General features: G+C 42.5%; 1 protein-coding gene across 1 annotated transcript in view; it reads left to right on the plus strand.

Moving 5' to 3' along the window:
- The window catches only part of TTC6 (tetratricopeptide repeat domain 6), a 247,165-nt gene that overhangs the window by 21,473 nt on the left and 206,546 nt on the right, over window positions 1–19,146 (plus strand). The window contains exons 3-4 of the mRNA XM_089680254.1: window positions 5,317–5,514; window positions 11,528–11,643. Coding sequence (XP_089536380.1) covers window positions 5,317–5,514; window positions 11,528–11,643 — 314 coding nt within the window. The remainder of the gene's footprint in view (window positions 1–5,316; window positions 5,515–11,527; window positions 11,644–19,146) is intronic.

Here is a 19,146-nt window from a genome sequence, read left to right on the forward strand (position 1 = left end):
GGATGCTTTTTGCTGGATTGGGCTGTCTCTTTGCTGGAGGGACTGTTTCTTTGTTGGAGGGGCTGTTTCTTTGCTGGACAAACTGTCTCTTTGCTGGACAAGCTGTCTCTGCTGGACAGGCTGTCTCTTTGCTGGATGGGCTGTCTCTTTGCTGGACGAACTGTCTCTTTGTTGGACAAGCTGTCTCTGTTGGATGGGCTGTCTCTTTGCTGGAGGGGCTGTCTCTTTGCTGGATGATCTGTCTCTTTTCTGGATGGGCTGTCTCTTTGCTGGGCGAGCTGTCTCTTTGCTGGCGGGCTGTCTCTTTGTTGGACGGACTGTCTCTTTGCTGGGCAGCTGTCTCTTTGCTGGATGGGCTATCTCTTTGCTGGATGGACTGTCTCTGCTGGATGGGCTGTCTCTTTGCTGGACGGCAATGTCTCTTTGCTGGACTGGGCTGTCTCTTTGCCCAGTTGGGTCCAGCAAAGAGACATCCCAATCCAGCAAAGAGACAGCCCAGCCCAAGAAGGGACATCCCAATCCAGCAAAGAGACATCCCTGTCCAGCAAAGAGACATGTTAAGGGGCGCTGTGTTGTGTTAAGGGGTGCTGTGTTGTGTTAGGAGACGCTGTGTTTTGTTAAGGGGCGCTGTGATGTAAAGGGGGGCAGTGATGTGAAGGGAAAAGAGGACACTGTGGGACTTCTTTAAAGAAGGGACTGTGATATAGAGGGGTTACAGTGTGAAAGGTACGCTAAAGATCGTAATGTACCAGGGGACTGTGATGTGTTATATCGCTAACAAGATTCAGACCTCTGCTGGAAGGAAATTAAGCTGACCGGACCTCCGTAAATTTTAATTCAAGACCCCTATTGTAGATCATAAGCTTAATAATGGCATGCAATGCCAAGCTGTGTTTTCAAAGCAAGAAAAATCTTTCCTTGTATTAAAAGAGGTGTAGACTTCAGAGACAGAGGCATCATTTTACCACCTGTACAAATCATTAGTAAGACCTCATCTGGATTATGCAGTTCAGTTTTGGGCACCAATTCACAAAAAGAATGTCGGGGAACTGGAGAAAGTACAGAGAAGAGCAACCAAACTGATAAGAGGCATGGAGGAGCTCCGCTATGAGGAAAGATTAGAGGATCTGAATTTATTCTCTCTTGAGAAGAGGAGATTAAGGGGGGATATGATCAACATGTATACAGTGCCTTGAAAAAGTATTCATACCCCTTGAACTTTTCCACATTTTGTCATGTTACAACCAAAAATGTAAATGTATTTTATTGGGATTTTATGTGATAGACCAACACAAAGTGGCACATAACTGTAAAGTGGAAGGAAAATGATAAATGGTTTTCAAAATTTGTTACAAATAAATATCTGATAAGTGTGGCGTGCATATTGGATTTTCTGGCATTTGTTTGTTTGCCTTCCTCTGGATCAACTGTGGGTATAGGATTGTGTATATAGGATTGTATAAATTTAAAAAATAAGTCCTTCTTTTTATTGGTTGAACTAGATGGAGTTTTTTCTGGTTCAATAATGTTTTTTTCTGCAAAGAACTTACAGTAGATCACCCATGCAGGGAGAATACAATAAAAATTGAGGTAAGCAAGCGAGATGACGTGCAACAATTGTTTTACTTTAAATTCACTAAAGGACGACTGCACGAACAAAGTTGTCAGACTACACATGTTCCTCGTGCCCTAGGGTCCAGGGGTATACCAAAAAATAATAGGAAAAGTAAAGGATGAGAAGGGGGAGGGTAGTGAAACGGCGTGCCAGTCCATAGGGGGGATAGAGAAGAAGGAGAGAAGGAAAAAGATTTTAGTGGGGAGAAGGCGAGGGGAGGAGGGGGGTTACTGCAGGCTTGAGCGATGGCGTCAGCAAATAAAGGCCACCAAGTCTAGATGGGTGCAAGGTAGGCAAGGCATACAACCACCAGGGAGTCCAAACTTTCAGGAATGCAAGATGCTGGACACCTTTTCATTTATCATCAGGGTGGTCAGGTAGCCTTTCACCGCTGCAAGCGATATGAAGGGTGCCTTCCAAGCCCTGGCTATGTCACGCTTTGTGGCGATAAACAAATAGGTAGCACATTTTTGTTGATATGAAAATAAGCCAGGGATTTGACAGTGCAGTAGTGCTTGCTTAGCATCTTTTCGAACAGGTACATGGAATAACGTATGTAGGAGCCAGAAGACCCGAGACCAAAATCTTGTTAGGCGTGGACAGGACCACCAGGTATGGACCACATCCCCATGTTGGCCGCATCCTCTGAAGCATCTATTACTGTAAGAAGGGTTTAAACCTGTAATGTGTGCTGGAACCTAATACCACCTCAGAAGGACTTTTATAAGCCACTTCCAACGTAGTCGTGTTGAAAGAACATTTAGCTATGAACAACCAGACCTTGCTCCACTCCTCAGGATCGATAGAAGTCTCTAAATCCCATTCCCAACTTAGCTTATAAAATGTGGAAGAGGGACGGTCTATAGCATTCAGGGATGAGTAGATCAATGAGATAGTGCTTGAAGTGCCCAGGGAGTGGCGACAGATGTGTTCAAAAGTCGTAGATTGAAAAGGGAATGTGGAATTGCATCTCAGGGAAGTCATCCAATGGCAAAGCTGTAGGTGTCGAAAACCGTTTGTAGGTGGGGCCTCATGGTCCTCCTGAATAGAGGGCCAGGAAGGGAAAGTACATAAAGTGAGAAATTTTCGGACCTGCGTAAAGCCATGGGATAACCACCATGAGAACACCCTTGGGTGTTCTAAACCTGGAGGGAAAAGGGGGTTATTGAATAGAAGAAGAAGGGGCAGGAAGGGGTACATAAGATTGCCTGAGTAATGGACCGAGTCCCAACATCACAAGCTGTGGAGCATAAGGGGAATAAGTGGCGAAGAGCGAAGCCTATGAGGGAGCCAGAGAAGAGCAGTCATGGGGATCGAAGCACAATTAGGTAGCTCCAGGAGAACTCAAACATGGATGTCAGTTGTGGCATGAAGAAAGGTGAGCTAAGAACTTTGCGCTGTCATGTAATATTTAAGGATATTAGGAACCCCTAACCCTCCACGCAATCTGTGGGCGTATAGGGTGCAGCGTGAGACTCTGGGACTCTTGTATGCCCAAATGAAGGAGAGGATTCTCCTCTGCATAAAAATAACAAACAAGGTATAGAGTTTCAGAATTTCTCCTCTGCATAAGGCGCAGGTGAAAGGAGGTAAATTGGACTGGAAGGGTTCTAAAGTAGTATAAGACTTTAGGTAGAGAGGTAATTTTGACCGCATGTATACGTCCATCCACGATAAGGAAGGGAACTGCCAAGATTGCATAAGAGTGGTAATAGTTTTCAGAAGTGGGTAGCAGTTGGTCGCAAAAAGAGTAAAATAGGAAGGGGTCAACTTGACCCCAAGACAAACCAGGGAGGAAGTAGCCCAAAGATATGGAAATTATGTCTGGAGGTGCATCACTGTAGGGGTAAGTCAGGGAGATATTCAGCGCAGTTGTTTCCTGAGGACTGATACGCAGACCCGACAATTAAGAAAAATGTGGGAGGAGGAGTTGTAGATTAGGGAGGGTAGTGAGAGGGTTAGTTAGAGTCAAGAGCGCATCATCCCTAAATAGGTTCACCTTGAAATGCATGCCTGCATAGCTGACCCCAGAGATATTAGGGCTCTCCCTAAGTGCTATGGCTAGAGGCTTGAGTGCTAAAATGAATAAGACCGGGGACAGAGGGCATCCCTGCCTCGTGCCTCGGTGTATAGGGAACGGGGCTGAAAGGTGGCCAGCATATTTGACCTGGGCTGTGGGGGAAGAGTAGAGGGCCGTGATACATGCTAAGATTGAGTCCCCAAAGCCCCATTTCTCCAGGATGTAACATAAGTAATCCCAAGAGAGAGAGTCAAAGGCTTTATAAATGTTCCTTAGAAGGAAGCTTGGTATCTTGCATTGGTTCAGTATATGGATCAAGTAGATCACTTTCCTGATATTGTCGTTTGCTTGACGATCAGGCACAAGACCTACCTGGTCTCTGTGAAGCAGAGAGCTCAGGTACCTATTGATACGGAAACTTTAAAATTTCCTCAGGATCTTAACATTCAATAAAGAGAGTGGCCTGAAAGCTTGGGGATCAAACGCATTCTCAGAAGATTTTGGGGATCATAGTAACATGTGTCCGCAAAGAGTCCAAGGAGGGCAGGGAGCCACGCTTTAAGGCATTAAAATATGAGGTCAGGTGTGGAGTTAAAATGAATGAAAATTTCTGATAATAAAGGCCCAAGAAGCCATCGGGGACTGGGGGCCTTTGAAGCACGAATGGATTTAATGGCCCAGGCCACCTCTAGATCAGAGATTTTAGCGTTTAGAGCCTCCTGGGCAGTCTTGGTGAGAGAGGGTAGGCGAAGGCTTTGGAAAAATTGGTCTGCAAGGTCAACCAAGAAGGAGGCCAGTTTGTCATATAATGAGGATAGAAAGTTAGCAAAGGAGGAAGAAATCTTAATAGGGTAAGAAATTTAAATCACCCTTAGCTGTACACAGGCGAATCAAAGTGTGAGCATGTCTTGTTGCATTTAGTTTCCTGGCCAGCATTGTCCGTGGTTTGTTGGCACAGGTATAGAATTTGTGCTTGGCCCATCTGTGGGCTTTTTCAGCTTGTTCAGTGGGCAAAAATTCTAGCTCCACCGCTAAGGAGCTTTTCCCAGTTGGAGGTCATATTGTGGGATTTCCATACTTCATCCGCTGAGGCTAGTTGTCGGGATTGCTCTGCGAGTCATTGCATTCTTTCTTGCTTCCTCTCATAAGTTAGCTGAATCAAGTGGCTCCGGAGGGTAGCTTTATGGGCCTCCCACAGAGTGACTGCTGAGGAGACAAGCCAACATTATCAATAAAAAGGTATTTGATGCGAGACTGAATCTCGGAACAAGAATCCTTAGGGGTTAAGGAGGGATTTGTTGAGCCTCCACTGAAAAGATGGATGGATGAGGCCCGAAAGTATAAGAGAGAAAATGATGGGATCATGATGTGACCGCGGAGAGGCGGGTATGGTGATAGCATCAACCAGGGAACGTAAATGCATAAAGATGTGATCGATTCTACAGAAGCTATGGTGCGGGTTTGAGTAAAAATGTATTCACGGCCCCTGGGAGACATGTGTCTTTTTTCAACTAGACTAACTGTAACTATGTAATTACATAGAGCTAAAAAAAACAAATAATGTCCTCTACAGAATTTCCAACCTGGTCTTTAAAATAAAGCCCTGGGTATGTTTGAAATCACCATAGAGCTCCTACAGCCTGAAAATTATATAATTAATAGATTGATCTTTTCTTTGCAGCAGAGACTCCTCAATCCAGGCCCAGATGTCACATTAACTGATAGCAAGCTGTCTATAGAATTTTCTTTCACAGATGAGGATGAGGAAGAGACAGTTCAACAAATATCTATCTGGACTCAAGAGAACCCTACCACACCAGCACTGGAAGAGGAAATGACAGATGAAGAAGCTAAACAAGTACTAAAATCTGCTGCACAGGTATGAGACTTTATGACCTCAAGTTGGACATACACATGAAGATTGCTCAAAAGCCAGATTCATGTCCTCTGGAAAGCTTGGAATATAAGAATGACAAGTTGTAATGTCTGCTGATTTATAAAAACAAAGTGAGGATATATGTTGACAAGTGGGATATATGTTTTAAATTCATCTGTATGACATTATTGCATAATATGGGTGGGATGTGGAAACAGAGAGCAGTCAGTGTATCCCTGACATGACTGAGGCATGTTCAGTTGTAGCTAAAGAATTTGTAAAGCAGCACAATAACATACAATAATGGGGTGGGAATTTGTGCAGGAGAAATTATTCAAGAAATACTTTATTGAAGACATTTGCCACTGAACCCATCTCAAGTGATTCACCCAGCAATGGTAAAGAAGTTGCCAAATTGTCCATATTCCATAATAGGTGGATCCATGATTCGGTCAAATATGTATAGTATAATTGAATAGGATGTCATCTGCACTCTGTATTATCTATTTGGACAGTTAACTATAAACACCTAAAGTCATGTAGTCAATGCATCATTCTAAGAAAAGACAGTAATAATGTCAGAGTACACAAGCAACAAAAAAATGGGGGAGATTTACTAAAACTGGAGTACTCAGAATTTGGTGCAGCTGTGCATTGTAGAATGTCAGCTTCTAACTTCAGTTTGTTCAATTATGATTTGAAAATAAAACCTGGAAGCTGATTGGTTTCTATGCAGAGCTTCGCCAGATTTTGCATCATGCAGTAGTAAATAACCCCCACTATATTTTGAATGGAGGGAATAATCACTAAGCACTAGCAATGCTCTATTCTAGCAATATGCAGCTGTATGGGTAGCCTATACTTAGTACCATGAGGAAAAAAAAAGATAAATATAGCGGCTAAACAGTCCCTTCCTCACTGGCCAGTGTGTGAGATAGACATGTTGGCCAGCAGCAGTGGGGCCCTTTAAAAAATATCACAGTCTCTACAGAGAAGAAAGTCAGCTTGCTAAAGTTTGAGCTTTAACCAATCCCATGCTCATTCTATGTGTTCACACAGACTCAGCTCGGTATAACTTTGGCCATCGTCAGGGGAAGGGGAGGTTGTCTCAGGCAGTCCAGTCACACATAATGTTAATTTCCAAGTCAAAGTTCCAAACAGGAGCTTGGCCTTTGGCTTCCTGGAAGTGTCCTTGGGTGACAGCCATTCACAACAGGGTCCTGGGCACACAAGGCTACTGTCTCCTGCAGCGGAATTTTAAATTCACGCAGGGATTATTTCCAGGGGTGGCGTACCTTGCAGATGGACTACTCAATCCCCCCACGCTCCTGCACCTGCTCCTCTACCCCCATCAAACTCCTCCTCTTCTCTTTTTACTTCCAAAATGGTTGCCCCACATAGCCCATAGATAGCCACCACATTCCTGTGTTATTGAATGTTCAACTATTGGTCTTCGTTAAGATGGCTGCTGCATTTGTACCAAAACAAATGTTCTACTGAACTCTATCAATTCCACAGAAGAAGAAAACAGTAACGAAAGGAGGGAAATTAAAAGTCTGCAGCAACTATAGTCCTGGCTACATACATATTTTTAACAAACCGTAAACAACTTTAAAACAAACCTTCCCTGACCATTGAAGGTGCTCTTAATGTGAAGGTGTTCATTCTCCAAGATCCTCAAAGATCACAACAATGATTCTAAAGTTGGGTTTCAGTTGGGTTTCTAACAGCTTAGAATTTTAGCACTTTAACCTCCTTGGCGGTATTCCCGAGTGTAGCTCGGGGTAAAATTTCAGTACCAAGAGCGGTAACCCCGAGCTACACTCGGGCTTACCATGCGGCGTTGCTCAGGGAGTCCCTGCAGAGCTTACCTTGTCCTTTGCTCCCGCGATGTGTCCCCTGCAGCGTCCCCGGCCATCTCCTCCGGCCGATGCCGGCATCCGGCTTCCGGCTTCCGTGTTCCGGTCCCTGTGACGTCGGGACGTCCGGGCGGCAAATTTTTAAAAAATGTCATTTTTTAAAAAATGATTATTATATAGTAAAACATTGCTGTTTCAATGCATTTCACATATATTTTGTCCCTACTGCTTTGTCCTGTGCCCTGCCTGCATTTTGACTGTTCTTTCTGCCTGGAAACTTATAAAAGTCCATGGCGTCCAAAAAGCGTCCCTTTATGTCAAAAGTGGTTTTAGACCGGCTAGAGAACAGCGATAGTAAATCAGAACCACTTGCAGAATTGAGTGATAATGATTTGTGGGGAAATTCGTCATCAGACACTGAAAACGATTTTACGACTTTGCTCAGCGATGTCCGAATTTGCCTCTGTATTTCAAATTTCAGTGTTTTTGGTTTGATTTATATTATTGAATTAAATATATTATTATTATATTATTATTTTTTATGATTATTTATTAAATTATAATTTATGATTTCGTGTTTCAAGTTTTATCATATCCGGAATGTTTACTAAACTCTTGTTCGGACAGATTTCAGTGAGTTATTCCTAAAAATTACAGCCTACAATAAAAAACTACATATTTCCATGCAAAAAAATGGTACCGCTTTCAGCACAAAAAATCGGAAATAATCATACCGCCGAGGAGGTTAAAGTGGTTGTACACTTCTGAAATGAAATATGAACAAAGCATATTCCTCTATAGTGTGTACTTGTCTGAATCCAGAGCACTAAGTGTAATTTCTGTCTGCTGTCGCATTCCTGTTTTTTCTGCATGAGTCACTTCTGACAAATTTTCCTGACACCAAGACAAAAAAGGTGACAGGTTGGCGCAGACTATGATTGACAGCCTCAGCTCTGTTCCTGTGTGCTGTGTGAAGGGGGGGGGGGGTCAACTCTCAGAGTCCCCTCACTGATTTAACTTCTGAGCTGAGAGATCCTGTATAGATTCTGCACTTTGAATGGCTGGAGGGGAAAGATGCTGTGGATAAACATGTACAACTTATGTAGGAGGATTTGTTTCTTCTCTGTGTATCACCTGAGGCCAGTCACTTTGCTGGGTAAGGGTTTACAACCACTTTAAGGGCTATGGCAAATTAGTAAGATGCAGTTGTCAAATTGTGGAAGTCACTCCTTCATTTGCCACTGTGCTGCAAAAAACTCAATCACTAGTAAGGGAAAAGACATCTTGATACTGGCAAGCATGTGTGCGGTGCAATAGGAAAAGATGAGTGGACTCATAGCAGTCCTTTTACTGGTCATTTGTTTCCAGTGGCAAAAATCTCTAGTGTGATATGGATGGCCTGAATGAAGATCACCAATTATGAACAGAGAGGAAAACTACAAAAAAACTTTTGTGGAGCCTGCAGTAAACTGTGTGTAATGGTGATTTAGGTTGTGTACTTTTTTATAATGTTAGTGCTGTTATCATGTGATTCATTCATTGTGGTGATTACCAGTTATTCTATAAGTCTGATCATTCTGGGTGCCACATCCCATATGTAGAATAGTATACAATTGGTCAGGATTAGGGACTTTTTAGGCACTTACACACTAAATATCATAAAAGTGCAACTTTATTAATACAATTTCATTAAAAATGTCATATAAAATCTGCAGCTGATCAGCCACAAAGATATTTATATATAAGAAGACCATCCTCACATCTACAGGAAACAATCACATGTGAGTAGATGAAGTGTTTAAATTTTTCAGAAAATCTTCATCAGGGAGACTTGATGGTCCATGAATTGTAAATAGAAGACTTTCTTTACAGTAAGATACAGCTGAATACCATAATGTGTCAAAGGAGAGCAATGTCCCAAGGGAGTGTTTAGCCAGAGGAGAAAAAGGGGACACTATAGGTTCCCACAGCTGGTTTGTGGAATGCTATAGATCAGGGGTGTCGAACTCAATTTCACAATGTCGCGTATCAGCATTATGGTTGTCCTCAAAACGTCAGTTGTATCTGTAGGACTAGATGTCCAGAGCTCCATCAGAAGTTTAGTCAAGAGTCCTCCACCTTCCCTTACATCACATTGCACCCCCCTTATTTTGTGAGGCTGCCAGGAAAAAACTGGGGGTGGAGCTGGGAAGAAGAAAGTGTTGGGTCTGCCGGAGTCTGTTGGATGCCGAGACCAGGGGAGGTGGAAATGAGGGGGTGTATCAGCTGCACAGAGAACCGCAGGATCTGTAGGTGGAGTTCTGTCCGTCTCTCTGCTGATGACTGCTGAGACAAGGTGGGGGCTGAGAAGAGGGAGGTTCTGCAGCTGCAGGAGAGGTGTGAGGGCCACATGTAATGGCCTAGTGGGCCGGATTCAGCCCGCAGGCCTTGTGTTTGATACATGTGCTATAGATGGTGGATGAAAACAGTGTGAACAAGCCTATTTGAAATCCATAAATACCTTTGTGTTGGAAATTGGGCTTGTTGGACCCTCTAGAATCCCAATTAGTGGACAGTCCTGTTGGGACCTATAGCGCTCTCTTGTGCTCCCCTGGTTAAACACTCAAACCTCAACTTTGCTCAACTTTGAAACATTGTGGCATTTAGCTGTTACTGTAAAGAAATTCCTCTATGTACAAGTTACTGATCACTATGTTTCCCTGATGAAGATTTTCTGAAAAATTGAAACGCTTTGAGGTTTCATCTACTTGCATGTGGTTGTTTCCTGTAGATGTGAGCATGATCTCTGTGCATATGCACCTGTGTGGTTGATCATCTGTTGATTGTATATGATGTTTTTAATGAAATTGTATTGATATCAGGGGCGGACTGACCATTTGGAAACTCAGGCACTGCCCGAGGGCCCGGGGTCAGTAGGGGGCCCCATGAGATGCCCCTGGTACCTTTCTCATAGGCTTTTTTGAGTTTGGGCAAGGACACAGGAGCCCCATGATCCCCTATTGCCTGGGGGGCCCCATGAGTTGTCAGTCCGCCCCTGATTGATACATTTGTACTTTTATAATATTTTGTGTGTAAATGCCTAAAAAGTCCCTAATTCTAGCCAACTGTATACTGTGGTGAATACTACTCAGCTGCAAATGAATACAAAATCCATACAGAGACACAAAGGGTTATCTACTAAACCTGGAGGGGGCAAAATCTGGTGAAGCTCTGCAAAGAAACCAATCCGCTTGCCAAAGCTTAACTGAACAAGCTGAAGTTAGATTAGCTGTATATGTGAAATATTTTTATAACTGAATTGATGTCCCTTTTCTATGAAAACCAAATAAAAGTTTAAATTAAAAAAAAAAAAGAAACTGATTGGCTACCATGCACAGCTGCACCAGATTCTGATTGCTTCAGTTTTAGTAAATAAACCCCACAGCCTACAAAAAGGTAATTCTGGATGCATCTGTGGTGCTGTGATGAACCCCAGTAGTGTGAATATATCAAACAGTGAACAATACTTTCAATATAGTGCTTCTACAGTCATATCAGAGGAAATGTTATGGGCAGCACAGTGGCTAAATGGTTAGCACTTCCGCCTGGCAGTACTAGGGTCGCTGGTTCAAATCCCAACCATGGCACCACCTGCCTGGAGTTTGCATGTTCTCCCTGTGAGTGCGTGGGTTTCCTCCGGGTACTCTGGTTTCCTCCCACACTCCAAAGACATGCTGGTAGGTTTATTGGCTCCTGTCTAAATTGGCCCTAGTATGTGTATGTATGAATGTGAGTTAGGGACTTTAGATTGTACGCCCCTTGAGGGTTAGGGACTGATGTGAATGTGCAATATATGTGTAAAGCGTAAATTGACAGCGCTATATAAGTTCCTGAAATAAATAATGTACAGCACACCGATGATTTAAATTATGTTCAATGCAATAAACACTTCTATTCCACTGCATACAATCGTCATTAGACTGTTAAGCTGACACTGAGGGTCAGATAGCTTTTGTGAGTAGTGGCGACTGCCTGGCTGTGTTCAGCGGGAGGGGCAGGGGCTAGTAATCACCAGGTGTTGAAAGAACAACTGTTTGTATTTTTACTGATTGGAAAATTCTTGTTTTCCCTTTTTAAACCCCTGAATCCTTTGTCTTGACTGCATTGTGTTTCTCCAGGTCACCATCTCGGACATCATTAATGTGAAAGGGGATGCAGTGCCACTGACAAGACGGGAGACAGCAAAGACACGCCCTCCTGTGGCTCTTCTTGCCACCTGGAAACCAAGAACCAAGTAATTATTACAAGTGGGCTAAGGATGAGGGATAAGTAGATCTTCTGACTCGTTTCTTCATTTCTACACTGTTTAGTGATCTTACCTTTCCTTACAAAATGCTTTGCCCTATCCTTGGCAGGCTAAGCTGGAACTTTTTGTATATTATTGGAAGTCAAATCAGGGACAGGTACCTATGCAGTCAATGACTTAAATCAGAGTTTCTGTATAGGTGTATAATTAAGGTTAGTAAAATAGAAACTTTGGTCTTTTTACAGCTTTATCTACTAGAGTACAAATGTAGTTGTTTTCCATGGGAAATGTATGCAAATGAGCCCTACAGAGGAATCTCAGTGTTGGTCTATGGATTGGCGTCTATGACCAGTAATGAGCCTAGGAAGGTAGGGCTGGGGTTATTATTATTATTATACAGGATTTATATAGCGCCAACAGTTATCTCAGCGCTTTACAATATAATGGGAGACAATACGGCAACAATACAGTTCAATACAAGAGGGTTAGGAGGGCCCTGCTCCTTTGGAGCTTACAATCTAAGAGTTAGACTAATGATGAGGAAATGTAGTTAATATTTGCATGTTATTACTTTTGAGGATTTAGGACATCTTGGTTTCTGAATAATAAAAGGGTCTTGACATGCAGGTGCTTGGAGGTGCCTTCTACATGGGGCAACTATTTTATCAGATATTCTTTGCCACTTCAGGTTCACTTTTCTCATTCAAGGGCTTTTATTAAGTACAGAAGAGATACATCCAAAACATAACAGTTTATAAGGCATCTGTACATTTTAGTAAATAAACGTAAGGCACTGCGAACCAGAAACTTGATGAGTATAGATAGCTCTTGACAGCTAAAGGGATCTAACTGGGTTGCTGGGGGTAACAGCCAGAGGTGGCGATTATAGTGGTGGCAGAGATTGACTTTGAAAGAATAATCTTTGTGTAACTAGGGTAGAGAGGAGGGTAAGCTAGGGGAGGGGTTGGGGGGATCCCTGGGGAGCAACTATGTATTATATGGGAGATTCACAATTTAAGTAACTTACAGTACAGGGTTCTCAGGCTCACTTTTATTGAAATCTGCTCTGATGAGTGTATGGAGGTTATCAATACTGACCTTTTACTGAACACGGAGGTTGTCTGGCTGTCTCAGGCTTGAAGTCGTTGTAAACCCCAGAGATGAAATATGAACAAAACATATTCTTCTATAGTGTGTACTTATTTTGATTGAAAGTGCTAAGTGTCATTTCCGTCTGCTGCTTCGTTCCTCTGCTATCAGCATGAATCACCATTGACAAGTGTTCCTGACACCAAGAGAAAAATTGTGACGGGGAGGGAGCTACAGCAGATTGACAGCCTCAGCTCTGTTCCTATGAGCTGTGTGGAAGTAGTCCCTTTCCTCCAATCAGCTCTCAGAGCTGTCCTCACTGAGCTCTGCAGAGCATATTTTCAGCTCTCGGCCCCTTTTTTTCTGCACTGTCAGAAAAGCGTTATGAATTCTGGACTTAGAAAGGGTGTAGAGAAGAGAGGACTGCAGATAAACAGGTACAACAGGTGATGGGTTGGCACAGACTATGATTGACAGCCTCAGCTCTGTTCCTGTGTGCTGTGTGAAGGGGCTGTTTCTTCCCTCCAATCAACTCTCAGAGTCTCCTCACTGATTTAATGTCTGAGCTGAGAGATCCTGTATAAATTCGGCACTTTGAATGTATGTAGGGAAAAGACTGTCGTTGTAGATAAACAGGTACAACTTATGTAGGAGGATTTGCTTCATCTCTGTGTATCACATGAGGTCAGTCACTTCACTGGATATGTAAGGGTTTACAACCACTTTAAATATATTCTGAGTCACTGACCCGAAATTTGCAAGCAGTATTCATCATTTAAGGTGCATGTGAGCAAAAACAAAAATAGTAGATTTTTGCAATACATTCACATTTACCCCTGTTTTTTGTCTTTAAAAAATCAGAAAATACTTTTTGCCCTTGTGATAGAGCCCCTTGAGCAGTGTAAATATTTGGCAGCACATCACAGCCAAAGTCTGAGCTGTCTTTTATTAAAGAAAGATCACATCACAACATAAGAGTGCAATGTTTCGGAGCTGAGCAGGATCATCACATGCCTGACGAGGCGGTCTTGAGCGGCTGTGAAAGCTGCACTCATATGTTGAGATGTGATCTTTCTTTAATAAATGACCATTCAGACTTTGGCTTAAGATCCGTGGTGTGCTGGCAAATATTTACACTACAGTGCCTTGAAAAAGTATTCATACCCCTTGAAATTTTCCACATTTTGTCATGTTACAACCAAAAACGTAAATGTATTTTATTGGGATTTTATGTGATAAACCAACACAAAGTGACACATAATTGTGAAGTGGAAGGAAAATGATAAACGTTTTTCAACATTTTTTACAAATAAATATCTGAAAAGTGTGGTGTGCATATGTATCAGCCCCCCGAATCAATACTTTCTAGAACCACTTTTTGCTGCAATTACAGCTGCAAGTATTTTTTGGGTATTTCTCTACCAGCTTTGTACTTCTAGAGAGGGACATTTTTGCCTATTCTTCTTTGCAAAATAGCTCAAGCTCTGTCAGATTGGATGGAGAGCATCTGTGAACAGTAATTTTCAAGTCTTGCCACAGATTGCCAATTGGATTTAGGTCTGGACTTTGACTGGGCCATTCTAACACATGAATATGCTTTGAGCCAAACCAGTCCATTGTAGCTCTGGCTTTATATTTAGGATCATTGTCCTGCTGGGAGGTGAACCTCCGCACCAGTCTCAAGTCTTTTGCTGACTCTAACAGGTTTTCTTCTAAGACTACCTGTATTTGGCTCCATCCACCTTCCCATTAACTCAGACCAGTTTCCCTGTCCCTGTTGAAGAAAATTATCCTTACAACATGATGCTGCCACCACCATGTTTCACGGTGGGGATGGTGTTTTCAGGGCCAAAAAGTTCAATTTTGGTCTCATCTGACCAGAGCACCTTCTTTCACATGTTTGCTGTATGCCCCACATGGCTTCTTGCAAACTACAAACAGGACTTCTTATGGCTTTCTTTCAACAATGGCTTTCTTCTTGCCACTCTTCCATAAAGGCCAGATTTGTGGAATGCATGACTAATAGTTGTCCTGTGGACAGATTCTCCCACCTGAGCTGTGGATCTCTGCAGCTGCTCCAGAGTTACCATGGGCCTCTTGGCTACATCTCTGATTAATGCTCTCCTTGTCTGGCTTGTCAGTTTAGGTAGACGGCCATGTCCTGGTAGGTTTGCAGTTGTGCCATACTCTTTCCATGTTCATATGATTGATTGAACAGTCCTCCGTGAGATATTCAAAGCCTGGGATATTTATTTTTTATAGCCTAACACTGCTTTAAACATCTCCACAACTTTATCCCTGACCTGTCTGGTGTGTTCCTTGGCCTTCATGATGCTGTTTGTCCTCTAATGTTCTCTAACAAACCTCTGAGGGCTTCACAGAACAGCTGTATTTATACTGAGATTAAATTACACACAGATGGACTCTATTTACTAATTATGTAACTTCTGAAGGCAATTGTTTTCACTAGATTTTAGTTAGGGGTATCAGAGTAAAAGGGGCTGAATACAAATGCACACCACACTTTTCAGATATTTATTTGTAAAAAATTTCGAACACCATTTATCATTTTCCTTCTACTTCACATTTATGTGCCACTTTGTGTTGGTCTATCACATAAAATCCCAATAAAATACCTTTACGTTTTTAGTTGTAACATGACAAAATGTGGAAAATTTCAAGGGGTATGAATACTTTTTTAAGGCACTGTATTCTGTGCATGTTCCAGTCTCCAGCTGGCGGTTGCTGCAGCACCCATTACTTTAGAGCCTATTTCAGGAACTTGTGGATGGGAACATGGACAAGAGCCCCTACAGCAACTTAGAGAACACTCGGATATACCTGGTCCGACTATAGCAGGACACCAACATATACTGAGTCATGCTATTCATCACCAACCCAACTATCAATCCTCCCTTTCAGGACATTTTATTCTCACAGTGGGCCTTGCCACTGTTTGAATACACTAATCAGCTGTTGCAGATGCAGATTGAAAAATGTTTTCTGGTACTGTGTGTACCTTTTGACAGAAGTCAATCAAATAATCGACTTATGCCGAGCAGGGATGGCCACACACTGATGAAATTTGTTCAGTGTATGGTCAGCTTAAAGAGGAACTACAGTCTTTGAAAAAAATAAAAGTCAGCAGCTACAAATACTGCAGATGCTGACTTTTAAGCAGAAACTCATCAGCCCAGGAATCTAGCTCTGTTTTCACCCAGACCAATTCTTTGATGATCTTCGGATCCCTAGTGCTGCCATCTTGACTGTGGAAAGCTGGCTGTGACTTTCTGCTGTTTCATAGCCAGCTCTTCACTCTGCATGCATGACATTACGCTGACAGATTGGTCTTGCAGAAGGTTGCTGGTGGGGGCAGAGTGAGTACCTGTTAGAGAAAGGTAACCCCCCTGCCCCCCCCCCAAAAAAAAAAAACTTCCAAAAAAGTTAGAGAAGGAGGAGGAGGGGGCACATTAGCAGTTCTATCACTTTTAAGTCTCATCAGCTATTGGCATATCTTGTAATCACTTGAAATAATTTTTGAGAAGTTTTCTGCAGTGTCCTTTTGTGGGATAATTGAAGAGGAAGTCATAAGTTCGGGAAATACTTAGACCTTTATTTTATTCACCTCCAGTTTTAATACATTATTGTCATTTCACATATAGATCAGGAATTGTTTTAAAATATCTCTTCTATAAAATGAATTATAATCCAGATATATTTACCCTTTAACGTCATTACGTCATTACCTAGTAAGAGATGAATTCCAGATATTTCCTGACTTAAGTAGAAGAGGATGTTTGACCCTTACGGACCAATAAAATGCTTTCATTGAGTCACTCCAAGACAATAAGATAGCAGGCCTGCTTTTCTAAAGCAGTCACCTTGGCATGTAGGTGACCCCGTGCATGTCCTTACTTATCTGCAGTCCTATGGGGTGGTTTCAGCAAGGTCAGATTTTACACAAATATCAGCAGAGACAATGGAAGCCCCTTCCATATACTTGCTGTCATATTATCAATGCACTGACATTTCTATCTCTCCCCTCCGCACTCACAAAGCAAAAACAATTTTTCTGCTGAGCATTATGGAGAGATCGGCCACACACAGAGTTACAGCACTCCTCTGTCTCCACACATAAAGAATGATAAATAGCTGGAGCGAGGAGACGTGAGACTGTAAAAACATGCACCTTTTTACCTGCAACATACCAAAAACAACTTTTTTTTTCTGTTGATAGACTTCTGGGAATGTTTACCAATGAGGAAAGTTCCCGGGGCATCTGTCAGGCTGACTATGCCAAAGGGAGACGCTCCTGCCTTGTCATTAAAAGAAAGGACGGAGGTGACAGGGTGACATCCCAACTGGGGTCAGCTACATGGTTTCTACTAGAGGGAAAACACTAGACATTAGTGGAATGCTTCAGGCTCCGTAAATGCTATTCACTATTCATCTTTAAAATTGATTGTTTTTATGGCACCATCCCTTTTATTGGTCAGTTCAGAGGTCCTAGCCATTAGCTTTATTGCCTGAAAAATGTCAGATTGTAGTCTAAATTGCACTTCTAACAAATACATAAAAATAAGCATTTTCTTTTTGCTCCAAAAATGGGCAATTTTAACCACTTACGGCCAGCGCTGTGTTCAATATACAGCCTCGCAGCCGTTTTGTAGTTCTGGGGGGGCAACCCTGGACATCCTTCCATGTGCGTGCTTCCTGTTCAACTCCTGAGGCATGCATTCGGAAATCTCCGTGAGCACTGTGTGCCTTGGACACAGTGCATCACAGAACGGGGTAAAGGGCCAATCACAGGGGCCCTTTATCATGTGTGAACTGCTAAAAACCTTTTCTCATCAGCAGTTAGAGCAGTCTTGTGACTTCTATCAGTATCCAGCAGAGCATTGGTTAAAGCTTGTAGGATGAGTTTTCATTCTCTCTGACTGTGCTAAGAGGCCGCATAACCCCTGACCTTCTGCCTGGACAGTGCTGATTGGCCCTGTGCTAATCACATGCACTCTCCCAAGAAAAAAAAACCTCTCTAGTGATACACACCAAACTTAGCATGTGCAGCATGTCCCCAAGGCTCTGTTCTATCAGCTGATGGATTTGGGGGGACAGTAGAAGAAGGGGAGGACCAGAGAAGACAGAATCAAACATCCTTTTTACACAATGTAGAGGATTAACCCCTTAGGTTCCACAGTGAGTATAACAAGCATGCTTTACTGCATATACAGACTGATTTTACTGTTTGGGTTTAGTAACACTTCAATCACTCCCCTTCCTTCACACAGAGACCATGTGAAGGAAGGAGAGCTAGATCTGTGAGGGGAGCAGTGAGTACAGTGTTTTACAGTGCTACACAATGTCCTGATTATCAGTGCAGCCACATCAGTGCCAATCAGTACAGCTTATCAGTGCCTAACAGTGAAGCTTATCAGTGCAGCCTCATCAGTGCATACCAGTGCTGCTTATCTGTGCCTATCCGTGTCCATCAGTGCAGCCTCATCAGTGCACATTAGTGCGTCATCTTCAGCGCCCATCAGTGAAGAAGAAAAATTACTTTTTTGCAAAATTTGATAACAGAAACTAAGAAAAACATTTTAGTTTTTTTTTCTAAATTTTTGGTCTTTTTTTCACTTATTTAGAAAGAATTAAAAAACCCAGTGGAGATTGCACACCACCAAAAGAAAGCTCTGTCTCAAAAAATGATAAAAATGTCATTTTGTTACAGTGCTGCATGACTGAGTATTTGTCATTCAAAGTGTGTCAGCACTGAAAACTGAAAATTGGTCTGGGCAGGAAGGGGGGAAAGTGTCTGGTATTGAAATAGATAATATCTTGCTACTGGGAGATTTGAAGTGTACCTGAATCTTAAAAGTGAAGATGTGCTATGTCATAGGAAACATAGAAAGGATAACTGTCTTTAAGCAATACCCCGAAGAATGTATTTTGTGTCCTAAATTCCTCCTGAAAAATGGCACTTCATTTCCTGATATGTATCAGTGCCTGTGCCTAAAGCCTCACAGCTGTATGTTTATTATAGGTACTTATATAGCGCTGTCAATTTACGCAGTGCTTTACATATATATTGTACATTCACATCAGTCTCTAACCCTCAAGGGCTGTACATTCTAAAGTCCCTAACTTACATTCATACACATACTAGGGACAATTTAGACAGGATCCAATTAACCTACAAGCATGTCTTTGGAGTGTGGGAGGAGACTGGAGTACCCAGAGGAAACCCACACAGGCACAGGGAGAACATGCAAACTCCAGGCAGGTGGTGCCGTGGCTGGGATTTGAACCAATGACCTTAGTACTGCCAGGCGGAAGTGCTAACCATTTAGCCACCGTGCTGCCCATATATATCTACAGTACTGCTGCCTCTGACTGTGATTTGGA

The sequence above is a fragment of the Staurois parvus genome, unplaced genomic scaffold (genome assembly GCF_062004578.1).
Source record: "Staurois parvus isolate SC_StPar_1 unplaced genomic scaffold, SC_StPar_1.0 ptg000237l, whole genome shotgun sequence".
Taxonomy (NCBI): domain Eukaryota; kingdom Metazoa; phylum Chordata; class Amphibia; order Anura; family Ranidae; genus Staurois; species Staurois parvus.